The sequence below is a fragment of the Bombyx mandarina genome, chromosome 03 (genome assembly GCF_030267445.1).
Source record: "Bombyx mandarina strain Sakado chromosome 03, ASM3026744v2".
In the NCBI taxonomy this organism is placed as follows: domain Eukaryota; kingdom Metazoa; phylum Arthropoda; class Insecta; order Lepidoptera; family Bombycidae; genus Bombyx; species Bombyx mandarina.
The window spans coordinates 10554755-10573002 of NC_143210.1; the positions used below are offsets into that span (position 1 = coordinate 10554755).

Below are 18248 nucleotides of genomic sequence, written 5' to 3' on the forward strand. Positions count from 1 at the left end.
AAAATAACAATTTTGTTTTTCCTTTGATGTGTTCCCCGTCGGTCGGATTCCTTTTGTTTGTTTTAAGTTTATTTTATACAAAAGTTTAGGTCTTTCATTTATCGATTGAGGCACTACGAAGTCTGCTGGGTCAGCTAGTTACAAATATATATGTCGCGTATTAATTTCGAAATGTCGCTAAACCCAAATAGCCTTTCTCCCTTCGAAATTGTCATGGATTGCTAATAGACCGCCGAACCTGAACCCTTGTAAAGGCACTTTACGTTACGATTCCTACACCTGATTTGGAGTAAAACTTGAAAACATACCAATTCCCTATTGGCAAATTTGTAACACTCATACTTGTAGCCAAAACGCTAATATCTTATACCTTTAAACGAGCAATTCTTGTATATACCTAGTCAGGTCATAAATTCTGTCACATGTTTAATATAAAATAATTGAAACAAGTTTATTCATTATGTAACCATTCATATACCAAAATGAACTTAACAAAACATAGATTCTTATGACACTAAAGTTTATTCAAAATGACCTCCGTGATTTTGAATAAAGGCCTTCAATCTGCGCGGCCAGTCGTCTATCGCAGCACGAACGAGGTCCATGTCAATATCGGCGGCTGCCTTAATCAAGGATGCTTTGAGTGACTCCAAATTGGGATGAGGCTTTGAGCACGCCTTTTCCTCCAAGTGTTGCCATATCTTGTAATCTAACGGATTCAAATCTGGACTGGAGGAGGGTCAGTCTTCGTGCCGGATGAAGTCGATTTCACGCGCCGCCAGCCAGTCTTGTGTGCTCTTCGCTCTATGAGCTGGCGCCGAATCTTGTTGGAATACCCAGTGCCTGTTATTGAACATGGTATGAGAAACAGGTTCCACAAGGTTCGTCAGGACTGTATTTTGATACACAACTGCATTCGTTTTTACACCTTTCTCACAAAAATGTACCTCTGTTAAGCCCCAATAAGAAACTCCCAACCATACCATGAGTGAGGATGGAAAATGACCTCGTTGGACACGCGGAATACGGTTGCTCGCTTCTTCACTACTGTGTGCGTACACCTTATCATTTTGTTTGTTGTAGCTCTCTTCTACGGTAAAAAATTTTTCATCCGAAAAAAGAATTTCCCGATATTTTTTTCCCGCGTACCGCTTCAACAAAGCGCGGCATCTCTTCAGTCTCAGGTCCATTAGACGAGCATTCAAACGATGTCCTGTTTTTCTTCGATATGCCCGAAGCCTTAAGTCTTCATTTAACACCCTTTTCACCGTGGTTCTGCTTAACCCCATCTGAAGGGCCAACAGTTTCTGCTTACGTTTGGGATTTCTTTGAATTCGCGCCTTCACAGCTTTTATCACTGCTGGAGTCCTAACAGACCGAGGGCGACCACTTCTTGACCTGTCCTCTACACTAGAGTCTTAATTGTATCGTTTGGTGGCACGATAAACGAATCTTTTGGTTATATTCAAATTTTTCAGTATGTTAAAAATTTGAATTGGCGCGTAACCGCAATGATGCAACGCAATAACTGCAACACGGTCTTCTTTGAGCGTCCACTCCATATTTAAAAATGAGTAAAATTCTAAAGTATACATTTTTATTTTCATGAACAATTCTAAATTCGAATTCAATAAACTTTTTTGTGGCCAGCATTCTAAAAGAAAAGTTTTTACTGTGTGACAATACTTATGACCTGACTAGTTATATACAATCTGAATCTCGGAAACGGCTCCAACGATTTTCATAAAATTTAGTATACAGGGGATTTCGGGGGCGATAAATCGATCTAGCTATATTTTCAGAAAATGTTGTTTTATTCGTGTTTTCAATAATCAACTCTTCCCCGACATCTATTGGCGAATAATAATACTATTTTCCTTAATTGAGGGCAACTAACCGCTTTAAAGACACAACAAGATGACGTTATCATCTAGTATCCATTAATTTAAAACGTTCAGATAGGATGTATTAGACAATACTAAAAATAACGCATCACGAATTGATTGACATTCGCGTATCCAATTTGCATTACGCCACCGACATAATTTAATCTCGGTAGGATCAAAGAGAAAGTAGCTACTTGAGTTCTAAGTTGTCGCGAACCAGTTTAATGAGCCAATCCCTTGGAATTATTTTGTCGAACGAAATTATAGGATGCAGTTGATTTAGTGACGTTGAGGTTAGGGATGGAAGTTATGTAAAAAAAGTGAATGGAAAGTTTCTTATGCAATAACGAAAGGCCTATAAAATGCAATATAAATAATTGAAATTTTGCGGTAGGCAGCGGCTTGGCTCTGCCTTTGGCATTGCTGAAGTCCATGGGCGACGGTAACCACTCACCATCAGTTGGGCCGTATGCTCGTCTACATACAAGGTTAATAAAAATAAAAAAAGCATGCTTTAACAAAAACAGACTTTAAATAGAAAAAAAAAGATATTCCAAAACAAATTAATATACACTAAAAACAATAATCATCGAAATCGGTTGGTGTGATATTGAGTTATTGAGCTATTCATCTATTTGTCGCGCACGTACTTAATGCAAATTTAAGACTTATATGGTTTTCTCATGGATACCATTATCAGGAACTGGACTAAATTGAAATGGGACCACACGGAAAGGGTCAGCTTTCTAATAAAAAAAGAATCATCAAAATCGATTCATGCAGTCAAAACTTATAAGGTAACAAACATAAAAAAAAAACACAGAGTCGAATTGAGAACCTCCCCCTTTTTTCAAGTCGGTTAAAAATGGCAATGCATGTTATAAGAGTTTTCGTCTATGTTGGGGATATGTTACAAAAATTGGTACACTCATGAAGCTGAGAAGTAATCCATGGAATCTATTTATTAATACGTGAAGCAAAAACTTTGTACCCCTTTTTACGCGGACGGAGGAGCATGAAATTTCTCACACTTATAGAGAATATAGAGAAGAAGTACAGAATTATAATATATTTTTAAAATTATGCATAAAAATACAATTTAAAAAAAACCATTACACACACTACGATGTATTTGACACACAGCCATGCAAATATACTCTTTTGTTTATTGTTAATCTGTGGTCTAATTGAGAATAGATTAATATTTTTGTCTTTAATATTATTTGTCTATAGTGCAGTCTTAGCCAAATTTGTGATTAAAGAACAATGATTATAGTAATGTGACAATAGAACCATAATAATGTTCAAACTTATAACTAATTTAAATTAATTATGATCGAATTTCGACTTCGGGGATCTAGTAAAAATAAATCGACTAATATTATGTCAGTAGCAACAGTCAGTAGTATGTGTATGTATGTTTTACCTAAAACGCAAGGAAGAGGCTATAAAATAGACAAAGATCGGCTAATATGCGTGTCATAAATAAAGGCATATGTGGTGTTATTTGAGTACATTATTTCTGATATCGTACTTTCTGAAGTAAATGTATTTTGGATATGTGTGTGTGTGTGTGTGTATGTGTGTGCGTTAGCGTGCGCGTGTGTTTCTGTAAAATAAATAATAACTGGAGACAATTAGTCACACACGGTCATCTGGCCTTTACTAAGATTCCCTGTACTATGGCAACAAGAGACTTATTTACACACTTATATACGTTTAAACATATACAATTTATTTTTATTGCCCTTGTAGGCAGACGAGCATACGGCCCACCTGATGGTGAGTGGTTACCGTCGCCCATGGACTTCAGCAATGCCAGAGGCAGAACCAAGCCGCTGCCTACCGTTTAATACTCTCCACAAGCCTCGTTTGAAGAAGGACATGTCATAGCGTTCGGGAAACACCGTGGAGGGGAGCTCATTCCATAGCCGGATGGTACGTGGCAAAAATACCTCTGGAAACGCACTGTGGATGACCGCAGTGGCTCCAGGTAGTGTGGATGAACTCTACTCCGGTGGCGGGCGGTGCGATGGTAAAAACGAGATGCCGGTATCATCTCGAACAATTCCTCAGAGCACTCCCCATGGAACATACGGTACAAAATACATAACCGAAGTCCCTCCGCAGACCCAGAGGTTCCAAACGATTCAATATGACGTTCATCAGACGAATGTTTGCCCGATCTATAAATCGAATCTACGACCCTCGGTCCATTATTCAGGGGCGCAATTGACCGCACTACCGAGTCAGTATCATATAATTATAATAAAAAATTAGGGACTTAAGTTAATAAACTTGATGTGTCAATTGGATTAATTAAAATTTTCGTCTAACTATTCAGCAAATAATTTTATATTATATCATTGAAACGCCAGCCCTTCCTTGCTTATATCATTTCAACTATGTTACTATAAGCAACGTATCTTATCCGATTCCGTTAATAATTGCATAATACTCAAGAGCCCAACGACCCAATCATGCAAAATACAGTTGTAAAGGTATCCTTTTAACTGTACTATGAATCTAAACGAGATTTCTTCATATGGTAGATGAATTCACATGTATTTTAATAAGAAATCAAGTTACCCGTTTGTGTTACGTACTTCATAACTGGAAGTCGCTTTGAGATTATGCTATGCAATATGGACAGGGGTTCTGCCATCATTAACTGAGATCGCCATGTTACGAAATAACTATACTCTCTATAGAAATAACTCTATAAGCTAGTCGTAAACAACAAATTTCAATGTAAAAATTCGAGAAAAGTTTATAAGGATTTGTATCACGCATGCGTAGCGTAATTGTATACTAAGAATGGTAACAAATGAAGAAGAAGGAAAAATATAACAATGTTGTACATACTCGTTTTTATTGATTTTTTATGGAGGAAGGATTACTGGTTTCCCGTTTCTCCAATAGTGAGCAAATGCTCAGCCAGGAGGGATGAGATTTGCTAACAACTGGCCCGCCTCCGGAGGAGACCTAACAACTCAAGGGCAGGTGCTTCGCGAATGCATCTACTACCGGATCGTAATCGCGACCCGCTGAGAAGATCCGGCGAGAAACTCAGCGGGATGATGTATAGAGTATACATACTCGTCTCAAGTAATCGGGGTAATAAAAATAAACACACAATTTGCAAAATTCATTCATTCAGCCCACACAGGCGCAATACCATCATCCTTTTTTTTGTTTCCTACCTAAGCGATAGCCTTGAGAGGCTATTTCAGCGTAACCTTAACTAGTAGGTGAGCTCACGGGGCTCAAACTGGAGTGATGCTAAAACTGGCCCTAGCAAGAGCAGTGCTTCGCAGAATCTACCACCGGATGGGAAACGCGACCCACTGAGAAGATCCGGCGAGAAACTCAGTGGGTTACCATCATCGTGATATTTTTGCCGCAAAGCATTTGGTTTGAAACCAAAGAAACATTCTATTGAAATTCTCAATCTTTTCAAACTTCGAAAATCCATTTAAAAACGTCAATAAATAAAATTCAGCCTCAAAACACAATTTAAATATCGAGAATTATTTAATACTAATACGAATTCATATTTCAATTTTATGCAAATTGCCGTTCGCCAGAGGCGAAACTAGTGCTGCAATGTGTTAACAGTCGAACTCTGGCAGCGCTACGAATAATTTGTGTGAAAACTTTATAAAGCAACTTAAAACTGTAACATTTACGTTTGTCCATCCCTACAGCCTGGAACCAACAGCGGTAACGCAAAACGAGTTTACATACAAACACAGTTTTAGAATTAACTCAGTGTTTTCCTTTTTTTATATTGCTTAGATGGGTGGACGAGCTCACAGCCCACCTGGTGTTAAGTGGTTACTGGACCCTATAGACATCTACAAGGTAAATGCGCCCCCCACCTTGAGATATAAGTTCTAAGGTCTCAGTATAGTTACGACGGCTGCCCCACCCTTCAAACTGAAACGCATTACTGCTGCACAACAGAAATAGGTAGGGCGGTGGTACCTACCCGTCCGGACTCACAATAAGTCCATCTTTTGCTAAAAATCATTTTCAGAGAGGCATCAAGCTCGGCCTAAATGTTTCACCCCACTTGCCCAACCGCAATAACGGTAGGCAGCAGCTTGGCTTTGCCCCTGGCATACCTGATGTCCATGGGCGACGGTAACCACTCATCATCAGGTGGACCGTACCCTCGTCTGCCTAAAAGGACAATAAAATAAATAAAAAAGCCGTAAAACAAAGTATAGAATAGCAAGAATTACTCAGTTTAAAATAACCAGCGCGAATTACCTTGAGCATTTACAAAAGCCAACGCAATAGCAGCAACGAGCAGCCTGGATTCCCACCGGGCCCGGCCTCCGCCCCTCTTGCCGTGCTTCATATTTTCAGAAGCTCCAATTAACCAACGCATTTTATGGCATCTGCGAATGAAATTCAATTAGTAAACGTTATATTTGATTGGTCGTAAGACGCCACGTGATTGTTATTATATCAAAGCGGGAATGTTGAGAAACGCCCGTTAATTTATCACATTACAACATTTTATCGTTGCCTTGGGAACCCGGCACTAATAAGGATGTGTTCTCGTTTATATTAACAACGGGATTGACGGGGATGTTGAGTGCTAAATATGACACGTGCCCGTAATTAGTTGAATTTGTGAAATTAAACCAGCGACAACATTTCATAGCCTATTCCAAAAACAACTGGCGATTGGTCTCAAATTAACCGAATTAGTTTAGTTTTATTCCAGCGACGTAAAGTCGAATTGTCGGTGGTGTTGTATTTTTAATAAGCTTTTATTAGCTTCAGACGTATGTATGTTAGTATATAAAGGAATCTTTGAACATGATTTTTACCCCCTTCAAAACGTCGGATTAACTTGAAATTTGGTATACTTATTAAGGACCGATGACAAGAGAATATTAAAAAAAATATATTGAAAAAATTGAAATTAAAATAAAAATTAAATAAGAATTTAAAAAACTAACAAAATACGCTTTTATAGAAAATCCAACTAAAAAATAGAAAATAGATTTTAATAAATTTGAATTAAAAATAGTGTAAGAAAAAATAATTTCATTGTAAAAAAAGCGTGGGGTGCCTGGTAACAGTAGTGATAAATACTTTATGAACAGACATGAGTAGATGGTTTTTTTTGATAATATCCTGAAAAGCACTCCACGCTTTTTTTACAATAAAATCATTTTTTTCCTACCTAAGCTGGTAACCTAAGGGGTAATGCCATCGTAACCGAGCCAGTAGATGATCTGACGGGGCTCTAACCAGAGGATATCGTGTTGCAATAATGGGTTTGTCTAGATTTGTAAATTTTGCGGGTACTAGGCTATATTATTCCTACATAATATTTTAAAGTCCTTGTTTTGCGTTGCTGAGTGAACGTGTTTCAGCCAATTTCGCATAAAGTGGTTTCCAGAGCCCATAGACATCGCAGTCAGAATACCTCAATCCACATAGACAGTGTAGTCAAAGTTTGTATTGTATTGTCAAATAAATGTCCCGCCCTTCAAATTTCTTGACGACAGCAATAGTCAGGAATGGAACCCGGATTTGCAATATCCTCTGCCACCAGACGTTCGTAAAGATGTTTTTTAAATATCTATTTGCTAAGAAAACATTATAAGCTCCTACCCCAAGCAAAGTCTTTCATCACGAGTAGGAACTCTGGCTGGGCGACATACCGCACATACGGTGTGATAACGTCACTTATGCAAATTATGTATTTTTCCAGGAGAAACGTTGGAAAATTCAACATCTTATTATAGGTAATTATATAGTTCTGCTAGACTAAAGAAATAAAAACGATAATACCTATTTAAATTACAACTTTTAATTACATCAGTAAAAGCAAACATCTCACTGATAACTATTAAAAAAATTATTTTCTCATTCTCAGTTCAGTTTTAATAAAAATTGCATAAGTGACTTTATAGCACATCGTATATGCGATACATCTTAGAGCCGGGATGCGTTATTTGTTTCTTTTTGACTTTCGTTAGTAAAGGCACGGTCTACCTGACGGTGATTGGTTGCCGTCGCGGCTTCGTCGGCATGAGCAATACCAGAGACACGGCTTAAGGAAAAATCTTTTTTTATACTTTTAAAGAGCTTATTATAACGCTCGGGGAATACCGTGAAAAAAATATTATTCTACCTTCGAATATGTACATGGGAAAACGAACTCATGAAACGTACTGTAACCTCCATAGTTTCAGGAAATAGGATATAGCATATAACCATAATATAAACGATAATTAAAATAAAAGAATAAGCGTGAAATATACAAAACAAAGCGCATGTGATTACCTACAACACTAGCAATAAAATATAATTCGTGAGAAATAAACATGAGTTTGCAATGTAATCAAACTAAACAACGTTTTGTGTCTACACGTGTTCAATTTCTCTACTTATTCAGCTTTAACAACTTTATTTGAGGTGCATTATAGGCAAAACTCGTCCGCGAGAATCTAGAATAACCCCTTAGACTATATGTAAAAAAAAATTAGACTGGAATTTTTAATACAATTTTTAACAATAAATGGCTAAATTAGTAAAGGCACCGCGTAACCTTGTATTCGTAATACATAAACGTCACAATATGGATTCCAGTACACACCCGGGAACAAGGCTCAACTCTTAATTAAATTATATTACGACTGCCCCACCCTTCAAACGAGAACGCGTTACACAAATAGGCAGGTTTGGTTTATAACTTGTGCGCTCACAAGCAAGTAAGGCATTGACTGTTTTAATATTGGCCGTATGTTGGCCGTCAACAATTGGGCATACGCGTTTTGACCATAGCCGAAGCAATCGTATGATTACGGTGACCACGTCTACACGAAAAGCTACAACGTTAAAACAAACTAGTAGGCAGATGATAAATAGACCAATAACAAATGAGCCCTCTTAAATGTTCTCCGGCATTTCCGAAGAACGTTATCAAACTTTATGTACAAATCAAAAGACGCAGCGCCCGTGTGAAATACCGGATATCGGAATAAAAATGTTTTACCGTCCCCTGCCAGCTTAGTTATACGCAACTTCGACTGCTAGAAACTTCTGACAACGCATAAACTACCTTTTCCGTTTAGTTATGAGTCGACTATTATCAAAGCCGGCAATGTGACTTTTGGACAATTATTGGTAAATCAGAAAAACCAATTATTGACTTTGTATTCCATTGGCAGTCACAAAACTCTTCTGAACGACATCTTAGATAAATAACAGGTTAAGTATTAACCTTTATTTAATGCAGGTTTTGAACCGTATTCTTTGAAGGAGACGATTATATTCAAATCAATCTGTGTTGACATATCAATAACATTTTTTTGTCCAAATGCACAGATTGCCACCTTTGATAATAGACGACTCTTATATAACAATTTTATAACAACGGCAATAATTTAAAAGAAGAAGACGGTAAAACTCATTATGAGTCTACATTCGACTGACTGATGCAGCAGTTAGTGCATTTAGGCTGAAGGTGGGGACTTAGATTCCAACATCAGGCAAACATTCGTGTGACGAACAGGCTGGCTTACTTTTTATCTGGGTGTTTAATACCTATATACGTATATTATAAATAATTTATAGCAGTCTCTGGTTTCCATAATAAAAAAAAATCCTAGTTTTGGACCAGATGACCGTGTGTGACATTTTATTTGAATTTTTTTATTGCTTGGTAGGGTGGACTAGCTCATGGTCTACCCGGTGTTAAGTGGTCAGCAGAAACCATAAACATGAACAACCTAAATGCCGACCCCCACTTTGAGACACGTGTTCTAAGTCTAATTTGTTTTTTTAAAAGCACAACGGCTGCAACAACCTTCAAACCAAAACACAATATTACTCACAAGACGCCCTACTACCAGTAATATTTTTTTGTGATTTCAAGATTAATGTGAGCTTTCTACAATAACTCCGTGGTAGAATTTCGATCTGTGCCAAAAATACACATGCTATTAATTACTTACTTAAAACAAAATATCGAATGAAAACACCCAACACTGGATTCATAAATCGAACATTAATTGACTAAAGAAACAAAGTTGATTGTGTAGATACAAAATTTTTTTAAGGCATAGACATCTTACCATACCTGTCGCGTTATGATCATACATGCTACTTTAAATGCACTACGATGCAAATAATATCGTGTCTATGGACTTTTCTTTCAACTTAAAATCAAAGGAGTCATAAGCTCTAAGCACAACTACAAAATGAACTATGTTGAAACGATGTTTTCCCCTTAAGATTCCTCTATTTAAGTCACGATAACGAAGTTAGTTGGTCATGTCAGATTTAATCTATAATTCATTTAATTGTCTTTGAACTTATTGGCGGCAATACGAAGTGTTAAATTATGTAAAGGAAATTATTTTGTTAATTTAATGTTTCTTTCAAAGCTGATGTGTAATAATTGCGGCTTAAGTGTTTATCTAAAATTTTACGAGTGTATTCAAAGCTTTGATCAACAATAGTAACTGTTGATCGAAGATTCAATGTGAACAAAAATCGCTAGAATTCATTTCTCAGGTTCTCGCAATAGCTCAATTGAACTCTCAAATTTCCACCATTTTACTTAGAGGTAATTTCCGGTATCGATCTACCTATTTTATGGGAAACTCACAAAGTCATTTTAACAAACTTGACTCAATTGAAAAAGTTCACAAATACCGATGAGAATACATAAATTTTATGCGCTGATCAGGATCACTACAATAATTATTGAAAAAATACTATTAGTAAAAATACTAAAAGCCCGTTTTATAATTATATATATTTATTAATTTCATATATTTTAAAAACATATTTTTGGAACGAAGCTCCTTATGGGACGATGCGGAGGGGTACCCTAACCGGGGAAAAACGTCGGTAACGTAAGATTTTTATTAGTAATGTACACAGTGCACGACTTAACTTTGTAAGAACGTACAAAAAATAAAATATTTTTTTATCATTAATCGACCACGATCTCTGAGCGTTCGTTTGCGCAATACACTAACTCTTATGCAAACAACCATGAACGAAGTGTACCACAATAAGTTCGCACGTTATCGAATGACCGTAGGTTGTTACAGAACCTCCAGTTTTATTTTCTTTATACCTCGAATAGAACTTAAAATTTATATTTTTATAATAAGGAACTTCATTCCTATCCGGTGTCCCACGACACCACATATCTTTTTATTTTACAAATCGCTTATTGAAATTTTCAATCGGATTTAAAAACTCAATTTAGTTTTCGATTTCAATGTAGTTTCACAAGAACATTCGATAACAAATTTCAAACTTAACAGAGTTAAAACAAGATCTGTCAAAATCTGGTGAACGAAACTGAGAATTTACTCTTTCTCGGAGTTTTGTTTCTCTGGTGGTCTGAGTGACTATTCCAGCTACACGCGAGGTGAGCTCACGGACTCAACCTCAGAGAATTTTGCCCTAACAATCTACCACTGGATCCGAATCGAGACCCCTGAGAAGATCCGGCGAGAAACTGAGTAGTCTGTGGCTGTGGCGGTAGCCATCACAGAACTACATATATACAAGTACCGAACAACAACATTCGGACCGTCGGTCTACCGAGCAATATCACCCGCTCAGTGGAAGATCTTTCTCTGTCATTTAGCCTGGCACACACATGGCTATGGGTTAGTTCGCTGGTCGAACTCTTCGTCACAAGTTTTTAGAGAGGAAAATGCTGGACTATACATCAAAAGTGCTTTTTTATCCTACCTAAGCTGCGTCACCGGGCCAGATGTTGAAGTGCAATGAGCCATCTTATCGGTAAAACTCCAGGTTAGATAGAACTCAGTGAGCTCACCTATTCGCTCGGTTACGCTGGCATAGCCTCTTAAAGACTACCAGCTTAGGTAGGAAAAAAAATCGGTAAAAGCGATCTCCTCCAAACAATCTTAAATTGGGTCAAGAGAAACAGGTACCTAAATTACTTTTTTTTACGGTCATACCTATTCGACAAATTTGTTACATAGTGGTATGTAAATCCTGACCTCGTTTTGATATATCGCTGAAATATATGAAATACCTCCATTTGCAGAACTGCCAAAAACAAGAACAAGAACTGCACAATATTAAACGCTATCGGATAAAAGGCCCGCCACACAATACAGAACAAATAAATCCTGAAGCATTTTACATTATGATGCCAAAAGAGCAAAACAAAAGTAGGTAATTATTTTTGTTATTATTATTTGTTACATACAAAAATCTCAGTTATTTTCAACTAAGATAAAACAATTTATGAGAATAGTTGATGAGTCAATCTTTGTAAAGTACAATAACATTTTGTCGTACTTAATTAATTATGCAATAAAGTCACTATTTTAAGTTTCTTATACTTCATCCCGCATTCTGGGACATTTATCTTATCTTAATTGTGTGTACATAACACATCCTCCTCAGATTCTTAGCATAAACAAAAACATATTACTAAATAAACCATAACCTATTATTTAAAACACTATCCTTATTTTGAATTAGCTTTCTAAATTAATTACTAACCTCTTTCACGGAACAAAAAATTTAATCAGTCATTATCACACGTATAAATTTCGCGGACTTTAAACACAAGACTTGAACAAACCACACACTCCACAACCTTTCTCGCGCCAAATTGACGCGTAACTAAATAGACCGGCATAAAATTCATTCAACTCCAGCCTCATGTGTTTCCACCCTTTTCTGACAACTCCTATTCTGTATAGTTCTATCCCGTTCTATCACTTCCGCTTGATGAACTCTATTGAGCTCGTTAGTCATTAATTAATTCTGCATAAGAAAATTACTTTTAATTTAACCAGTGGCTCAGATGGGAGCAATTTGTCAGAACGAAAATTTTGACTTTGTAATAAATAAATTACTTTGGTTTTCAAATTAAATTTAGTACTGTTTTTTATGAAAAATTACAAAGTTAATATTAAAATAAAGTTATTTTTTATATGGTAATTCACTAAATATGTATGAATAAACTATGAATACTAAGAGGTATTATTATGTATTTAAATTGGAGAATACTAAATGTTAATTTAGTAACAATGATTTTTTTCCAGCAATAATCCGAGTATTTCAAAAAACGACATATTAACATATCACTTTGTTAATTGCTGGATTAATTCCAATCACTAAGCTGTGGGAACTTAGTAAAAGATACTTAGATCATCTCCCACGACATTATAGCGACCTATTTCATCAATTATTATTAAAAATGTTATAAAGATGTAAGTATTTTTATTAAACTTCAATACATATTTTCTTAAATAGCTATTCATAAATTAAAATGTAACTCATGAATTCAAGATGAGAAACTATCCAAGAAAAGTTACAATTCGGTGTTAGTGTCTATGGAAATTTCGAATCCCAATACATCAACATTATTGACCAATTTTGCTAGTTCATTATCTATATATTAATACGTTAAGCAAAAACTTTGTATCCCTTTTTACGAAAATTGCGCGGACGGAGAAGTATGAAATTTTCCACACTTATAGAGAATACAGAGAAGAAGTGCACAATGCTAATATTTTTTTTAGATAATGCATATAAGATACATTAAATCAATAAAGAAAACATTACACACACTACGTACCATGTATTTGACACACACGCATGCATAGATTATACACTTAATATATTTGAGCACGCATGCATGCATACTATTTATTGTCAAACTTTTGTTCTTGGCGTCTGTTGTCAAATTCAGAATAGATTAAATATTGTTCGTCTTTGTTAATATTTTTCTATAGTGTAGTCTTGGCAAAATTTTTGATTATAGAAGCATAAAATACAATCATAATAGAGTACAAACTTACAATTCCAATTAATTATAGTCGAATTTCGACTACTGCGGGACCTCTAGTTTACTTTAATACGCGACCTGGTAAGTGGTATTTAATACATAAGAAATGTTATATAGGTGCGTATTTCTTCATTACATAGATTCTAGACGTTGCTTATACTGGAATGAAGACAAATTCACCTTCTTAAGCTGTAGAAGAAATATTGGTGCAGTTCGCTACTTTCCACGTAACACATTACCTTCGCTTAACAAAAAGCTTATAGTGCCATAGCTGTGTATGTAGCGAAGTCATTATTTAAAAACTTTGTCTTATTTAATGTCAAGAAATAGGTTGGTATCTTCGGATCGACAGAGACACGTTAACTGTTTTCTCTATTTTTGAACAGGCTTTTTTTAGCTTGATATTTGTATGTAATGGAATATTTGAATATCATTGCCACATTCAAAAACTCTAAAAATTTGCGCAGGCATCAAAGACCGAAGACAATACAATGATTTTGCAACTTTGCTCTAAAATCCTAGCCGATATAAACAGATAATGAGATAATAATAATGTTTGATTCGATTTGCTACAGAAGCGTAGTTTTATAGTTTTTAAATTTCATATTTTTGGAGCTGAGGTTGTATTGGGAAAAAGACTATTTAAGCAGATCCCGTTCTTTTTCGTCATATCCTTTTTAGCTTTTACTGAAACAGACATGAAAAGCTAGAACCACTGCACTATTTTTACGATACGACGATTCTAGGCATAGCTTTTTCATACATAGATACAAAATGTGAAGCTTAATTCTAATAAGATTTAATTTTTCTACCACAAAAGCGAAGCCAGTGCTACCGCATAGAAACGTCCCATTTACTACTGCATAATTCTTCAATGTCTCGCGGTGTTACCCAATATATACGTTTGTATTATATTTATTCACATAATTAAGTATAAGTTACGTTGCAACAAAAAATCTAATTCTGTTGAAAAGCTTAATTTTGTATGCGTGATGTTTGTGTACTAATTATAGTAATGATAAACAGAGAATAGGTCACATTGCTCGTAGAACGGATTTTTTTTATTGCTTATATGGGTGGACGAGCTCACAGCCTGTCTGGTGTTAAGTGGTTACTGGAACCCATAGACATCTACAACGTAAATGCGCCGCCCACCTTGAGATATAAGTTCTAAGGTCTCAGTATAGTTACAACGGCTGCCCCACCCTTCAAACCGATGGATGGCGATTGGGGCCGAAATGTTCTTGAGTGGCGACCGCGTACCAGAAAACATAGCATGGGTAGGCCTCCCACAAGATGGACCGACGACCTATTGAGGTTGACGAGGATCCGCTGGATGCAAGCAGCGCAGGACCGATCTTTTTGGCTAGGCTTAAGCCTAAGGGGCCTTTGTCCAGCAGTGGACTTTTGTGGACTGATAGAATAGAATAGAAACAGAGAACATTGTAACAAAATATTTACGTAATAATTGCGTCAGTGAAATATGGCTTTAGGCACAAGAAAAACTTTGAATTTGTTTCTAAAATTTGTGAACGAGCTCACGACCCTCTCAGTTTAAAGTGGTTATCGAAACCCTTAGAGACCACAATGTGAATTCTACCACTTACGAGAAAAAAGTAGAATGGTCAATTGCTTAGCAGGTGTACAAAACGCCCTCTAACCAGTACAAAAGCTATGAGATTTACTCGAAGACGTTAATGATAATATTCAGTGTACTTAGTGAGTTTTTTAACGTTCTCGATAGCGTAAAAGTTAACTCAAATTTGTATGGAGCTGTAACTATACGTGAGACCTTAGAACTTATATCTCAAGGTGGGTGGCGCATTTACGTTGTGGATGTCTATGGGCTCCAGTAACCACTTCACACCAGGTGGGCTGTGAGCTCGTCCACACATCTAAGCAATAAAAAAAAAAAACAAAAAAAAACAATTGCCTACGTTTGCAACTAGGGACGCTGTTCCAACTGCATACAAATTTGAGTTAACTTTTACGCTGTCGAGAGCGTTAAAAACTCGCACTAAGCGCTCAGCTTCTTTTTGCGGACGTGAAAAGTGTTTATTTTCATTACTCGCGTATTCTTTTAAATTTCAAAATAATAAAGCTTTAACGTATTACTTCACACCTAACTAATTTTAGTTAACTTTCTCACTCGTTTCATGACACATTAAAATCCTAGTCAAAACTGTGAATGAGTATTTTAAGACTAAACAACATATTTCATGGACAACCCCTATATAAAAGGGAGTAGAAAATAAATCGTCATCAATATGTCTGCGTCGGTGGCACTTGACAGCACGTGTTTGCGAGACCTGGCGCTTCCCGCGTTTTTTATGCGTCGAACACAACTATCCATCCGATATACTTTTTAGTGATTGACTTGGCTGTTTTCATAAAATATTTGGTGGCAAAAGTCTTTTCGTAGTAAAAAAAATCATTTTTGGGGTAAAAAAGTTGTTAGATGCACACTGTTGATTATTTTTAATGTTCGTGCTGCTTTTTATTTGAGTTCGAGTTGTCTGTGATAATTGCATAATTTTAAAATCATGTGTTGTCACATGTGTATCCACTTACACGCTCTTTCGTAATAGATTTATGAATTATTTAGTTTTAGGTTATGGTTTTTCATTTTACGTTTTACATTTACAACACTAAATTTTTTAATCATACTTAGTTACTCTTCTGACTCAATGATTCAATCAAAGTGAATTAACCCTCGAAATAAAACCTCTGTATTTGTTCCATAAATGTAACCAAATATAAAAATGTTTAATAAAAGACATAGGTATTTCTCTATTTGTCCAGTGTTTTTTTTTTTCGCAATTTTACGTAATGTTTTATTGTAGATTTTTTTTAATGTTCATCGATGTGTGATAACTTATAATTAGAAGTTCATGTAACCCCTAACAAATCACTATATATGTCTAATTACCAGATTACATATTTGAATCTTATCCATTGATTCTTCTTCTCAGTCGTATGCACTCTTGGCAGGTCGTGGTCATCATTTCAATGGCAAAGATAATTAATAATTTAAATGTCTTTAGATAAGGATTGAAATATACTTTATTAACTACGGTTATATGACTAGAGCTTTTATGTAATCGAATCGAGAAGTGAAGTCGGTGTAAAGCCGCTGCAGATCTGGTAGATAATGGCCTTATCCAAAATAATTGAAATGCTTTTAGAATTCCTAAAATAAACGGTCCGTTTGCAAAGCTCGCCAGCACTATTATTTGTCTAGATTTCTGTATCGTAAATCCGTGATATCTCCGCTCCATGAATCCTGCGTCGTAGCAAACGTTAGTGCTACGTAAGCCCAACGTATCTGACCGGCATGTAAATTTATTCATGGAAATGTATTTACTATGCATTTGATACAAGATTCATAGGTAACACGAAATAGGTAAAAGTTTCTCTAACGGGAAAACGAATGACGAACTATTACGATACTATTGTGGAAAGTGTAAAAAAATTAACATTAGAATTTGTAATAGTTCTTTTTTTGGAACTGTTTCATTTATTATGTTTCTTACGAGTCCTACTCGATACTATCTGGTAAACTACAATTTATCTGCAAAAAATTTTTTGTACTAAGAATACTAAACCGATTGAAAATGAGAATTGTGAAATTATGTAGTTTGTTAAAAGTAATATAATATTATGAATCAAATGTATTTCATTAAATAAGAAAAAAAGCATGTTTTTGTCATTATTTATTTATTTATTTTACATTTCAAGCAATTCAAATTTTTACTAAATCCATTTCTGTTACATTTTGCAAAGTACAGTAGGTATATAAAACAGAGCTGTGTCGTGCCACTCGAGCATTTCTCAAGTGGTCTATTCCCACACTCCACGCTTTAGCAGGTATGTGACCGATACTAACAAGGCCAATATCGGATAAAAAATCCGGGCATTTTTGTAGGAATTTTGTATCGAATAATGCAGTTTCTCAATTAATGACGTAATAGAACGGCCGATGTATTGAGTGATGCGAATTTCACTGTTATATTTGAACGTACATATCGCACTTTTAGAATTATTAGAGACCCACAAAAAGGTGTTTTTTTGGAAAACATCGAATAAAGTTTGCAAACCGAAAAAACGTAGAGGATGTTGACGGAGTGAAAGAGACCAATGGATAAGTTTGCAGCAAAAGTAACTTAAAAAGGGCGAAAATTTAATTACTAACCGCTTATTCATAAAATATGGTGCCCTACTTAAAACAGTGATTAATTTTTGATTAAGCGCAATGCACCGATGCAATCGATTTAAGAAAAACTGACTTCTAAATTCTGGCACTGAAGCGATCTACTTATTTTAAAAATCAACAAAGATACAGATACAGGCGCGCGGGAGTACATGGTATCGGTAGGCGGAGCCAAAATGATTTGAACGAAATTAACCTGGTTTCTCGAACTGAAGCACTGGATATTTTCTCTTTGATCAGAACCCAAATAATATCGATTCTATCGAAATCGAAATATTTCGACTCTTTTTTACATGTATGGCATTTCTAATGAGCTGGTTAATTA

General features: G+C 35.7%; 1 protein-coding gene across 1 annotated transcript in view; it reads right to left on the reverse strand.

The window, feature by feature from the left end:
• Positions 1-12596, reverse strand: part of Reck (Reversion-inducing-cysteine-rich protein with kazal motifs) — a 48553-nt gene extending 35957 nt beyond the window's left edge. Inside the window, exons 1-2 of the mRNA XM_028173413.2 lie at positions 12420-12596; positions 6162-6292 (exon numbers count right to left, since the gene is read on the reverse strand). Of these exons, the coding sequence (XP_028029214.2) occupies positions 6162-6282 (121 nt within the window). The 5' untranslated portion in view covers positions 6283-6292; positions 12420-12596. The remainder of the gene's footprint in view (positions 1-6161; positions 6293-12419) is intronic.
• Positions 12597-18248: the final 5652 nt, after the last annotated feature.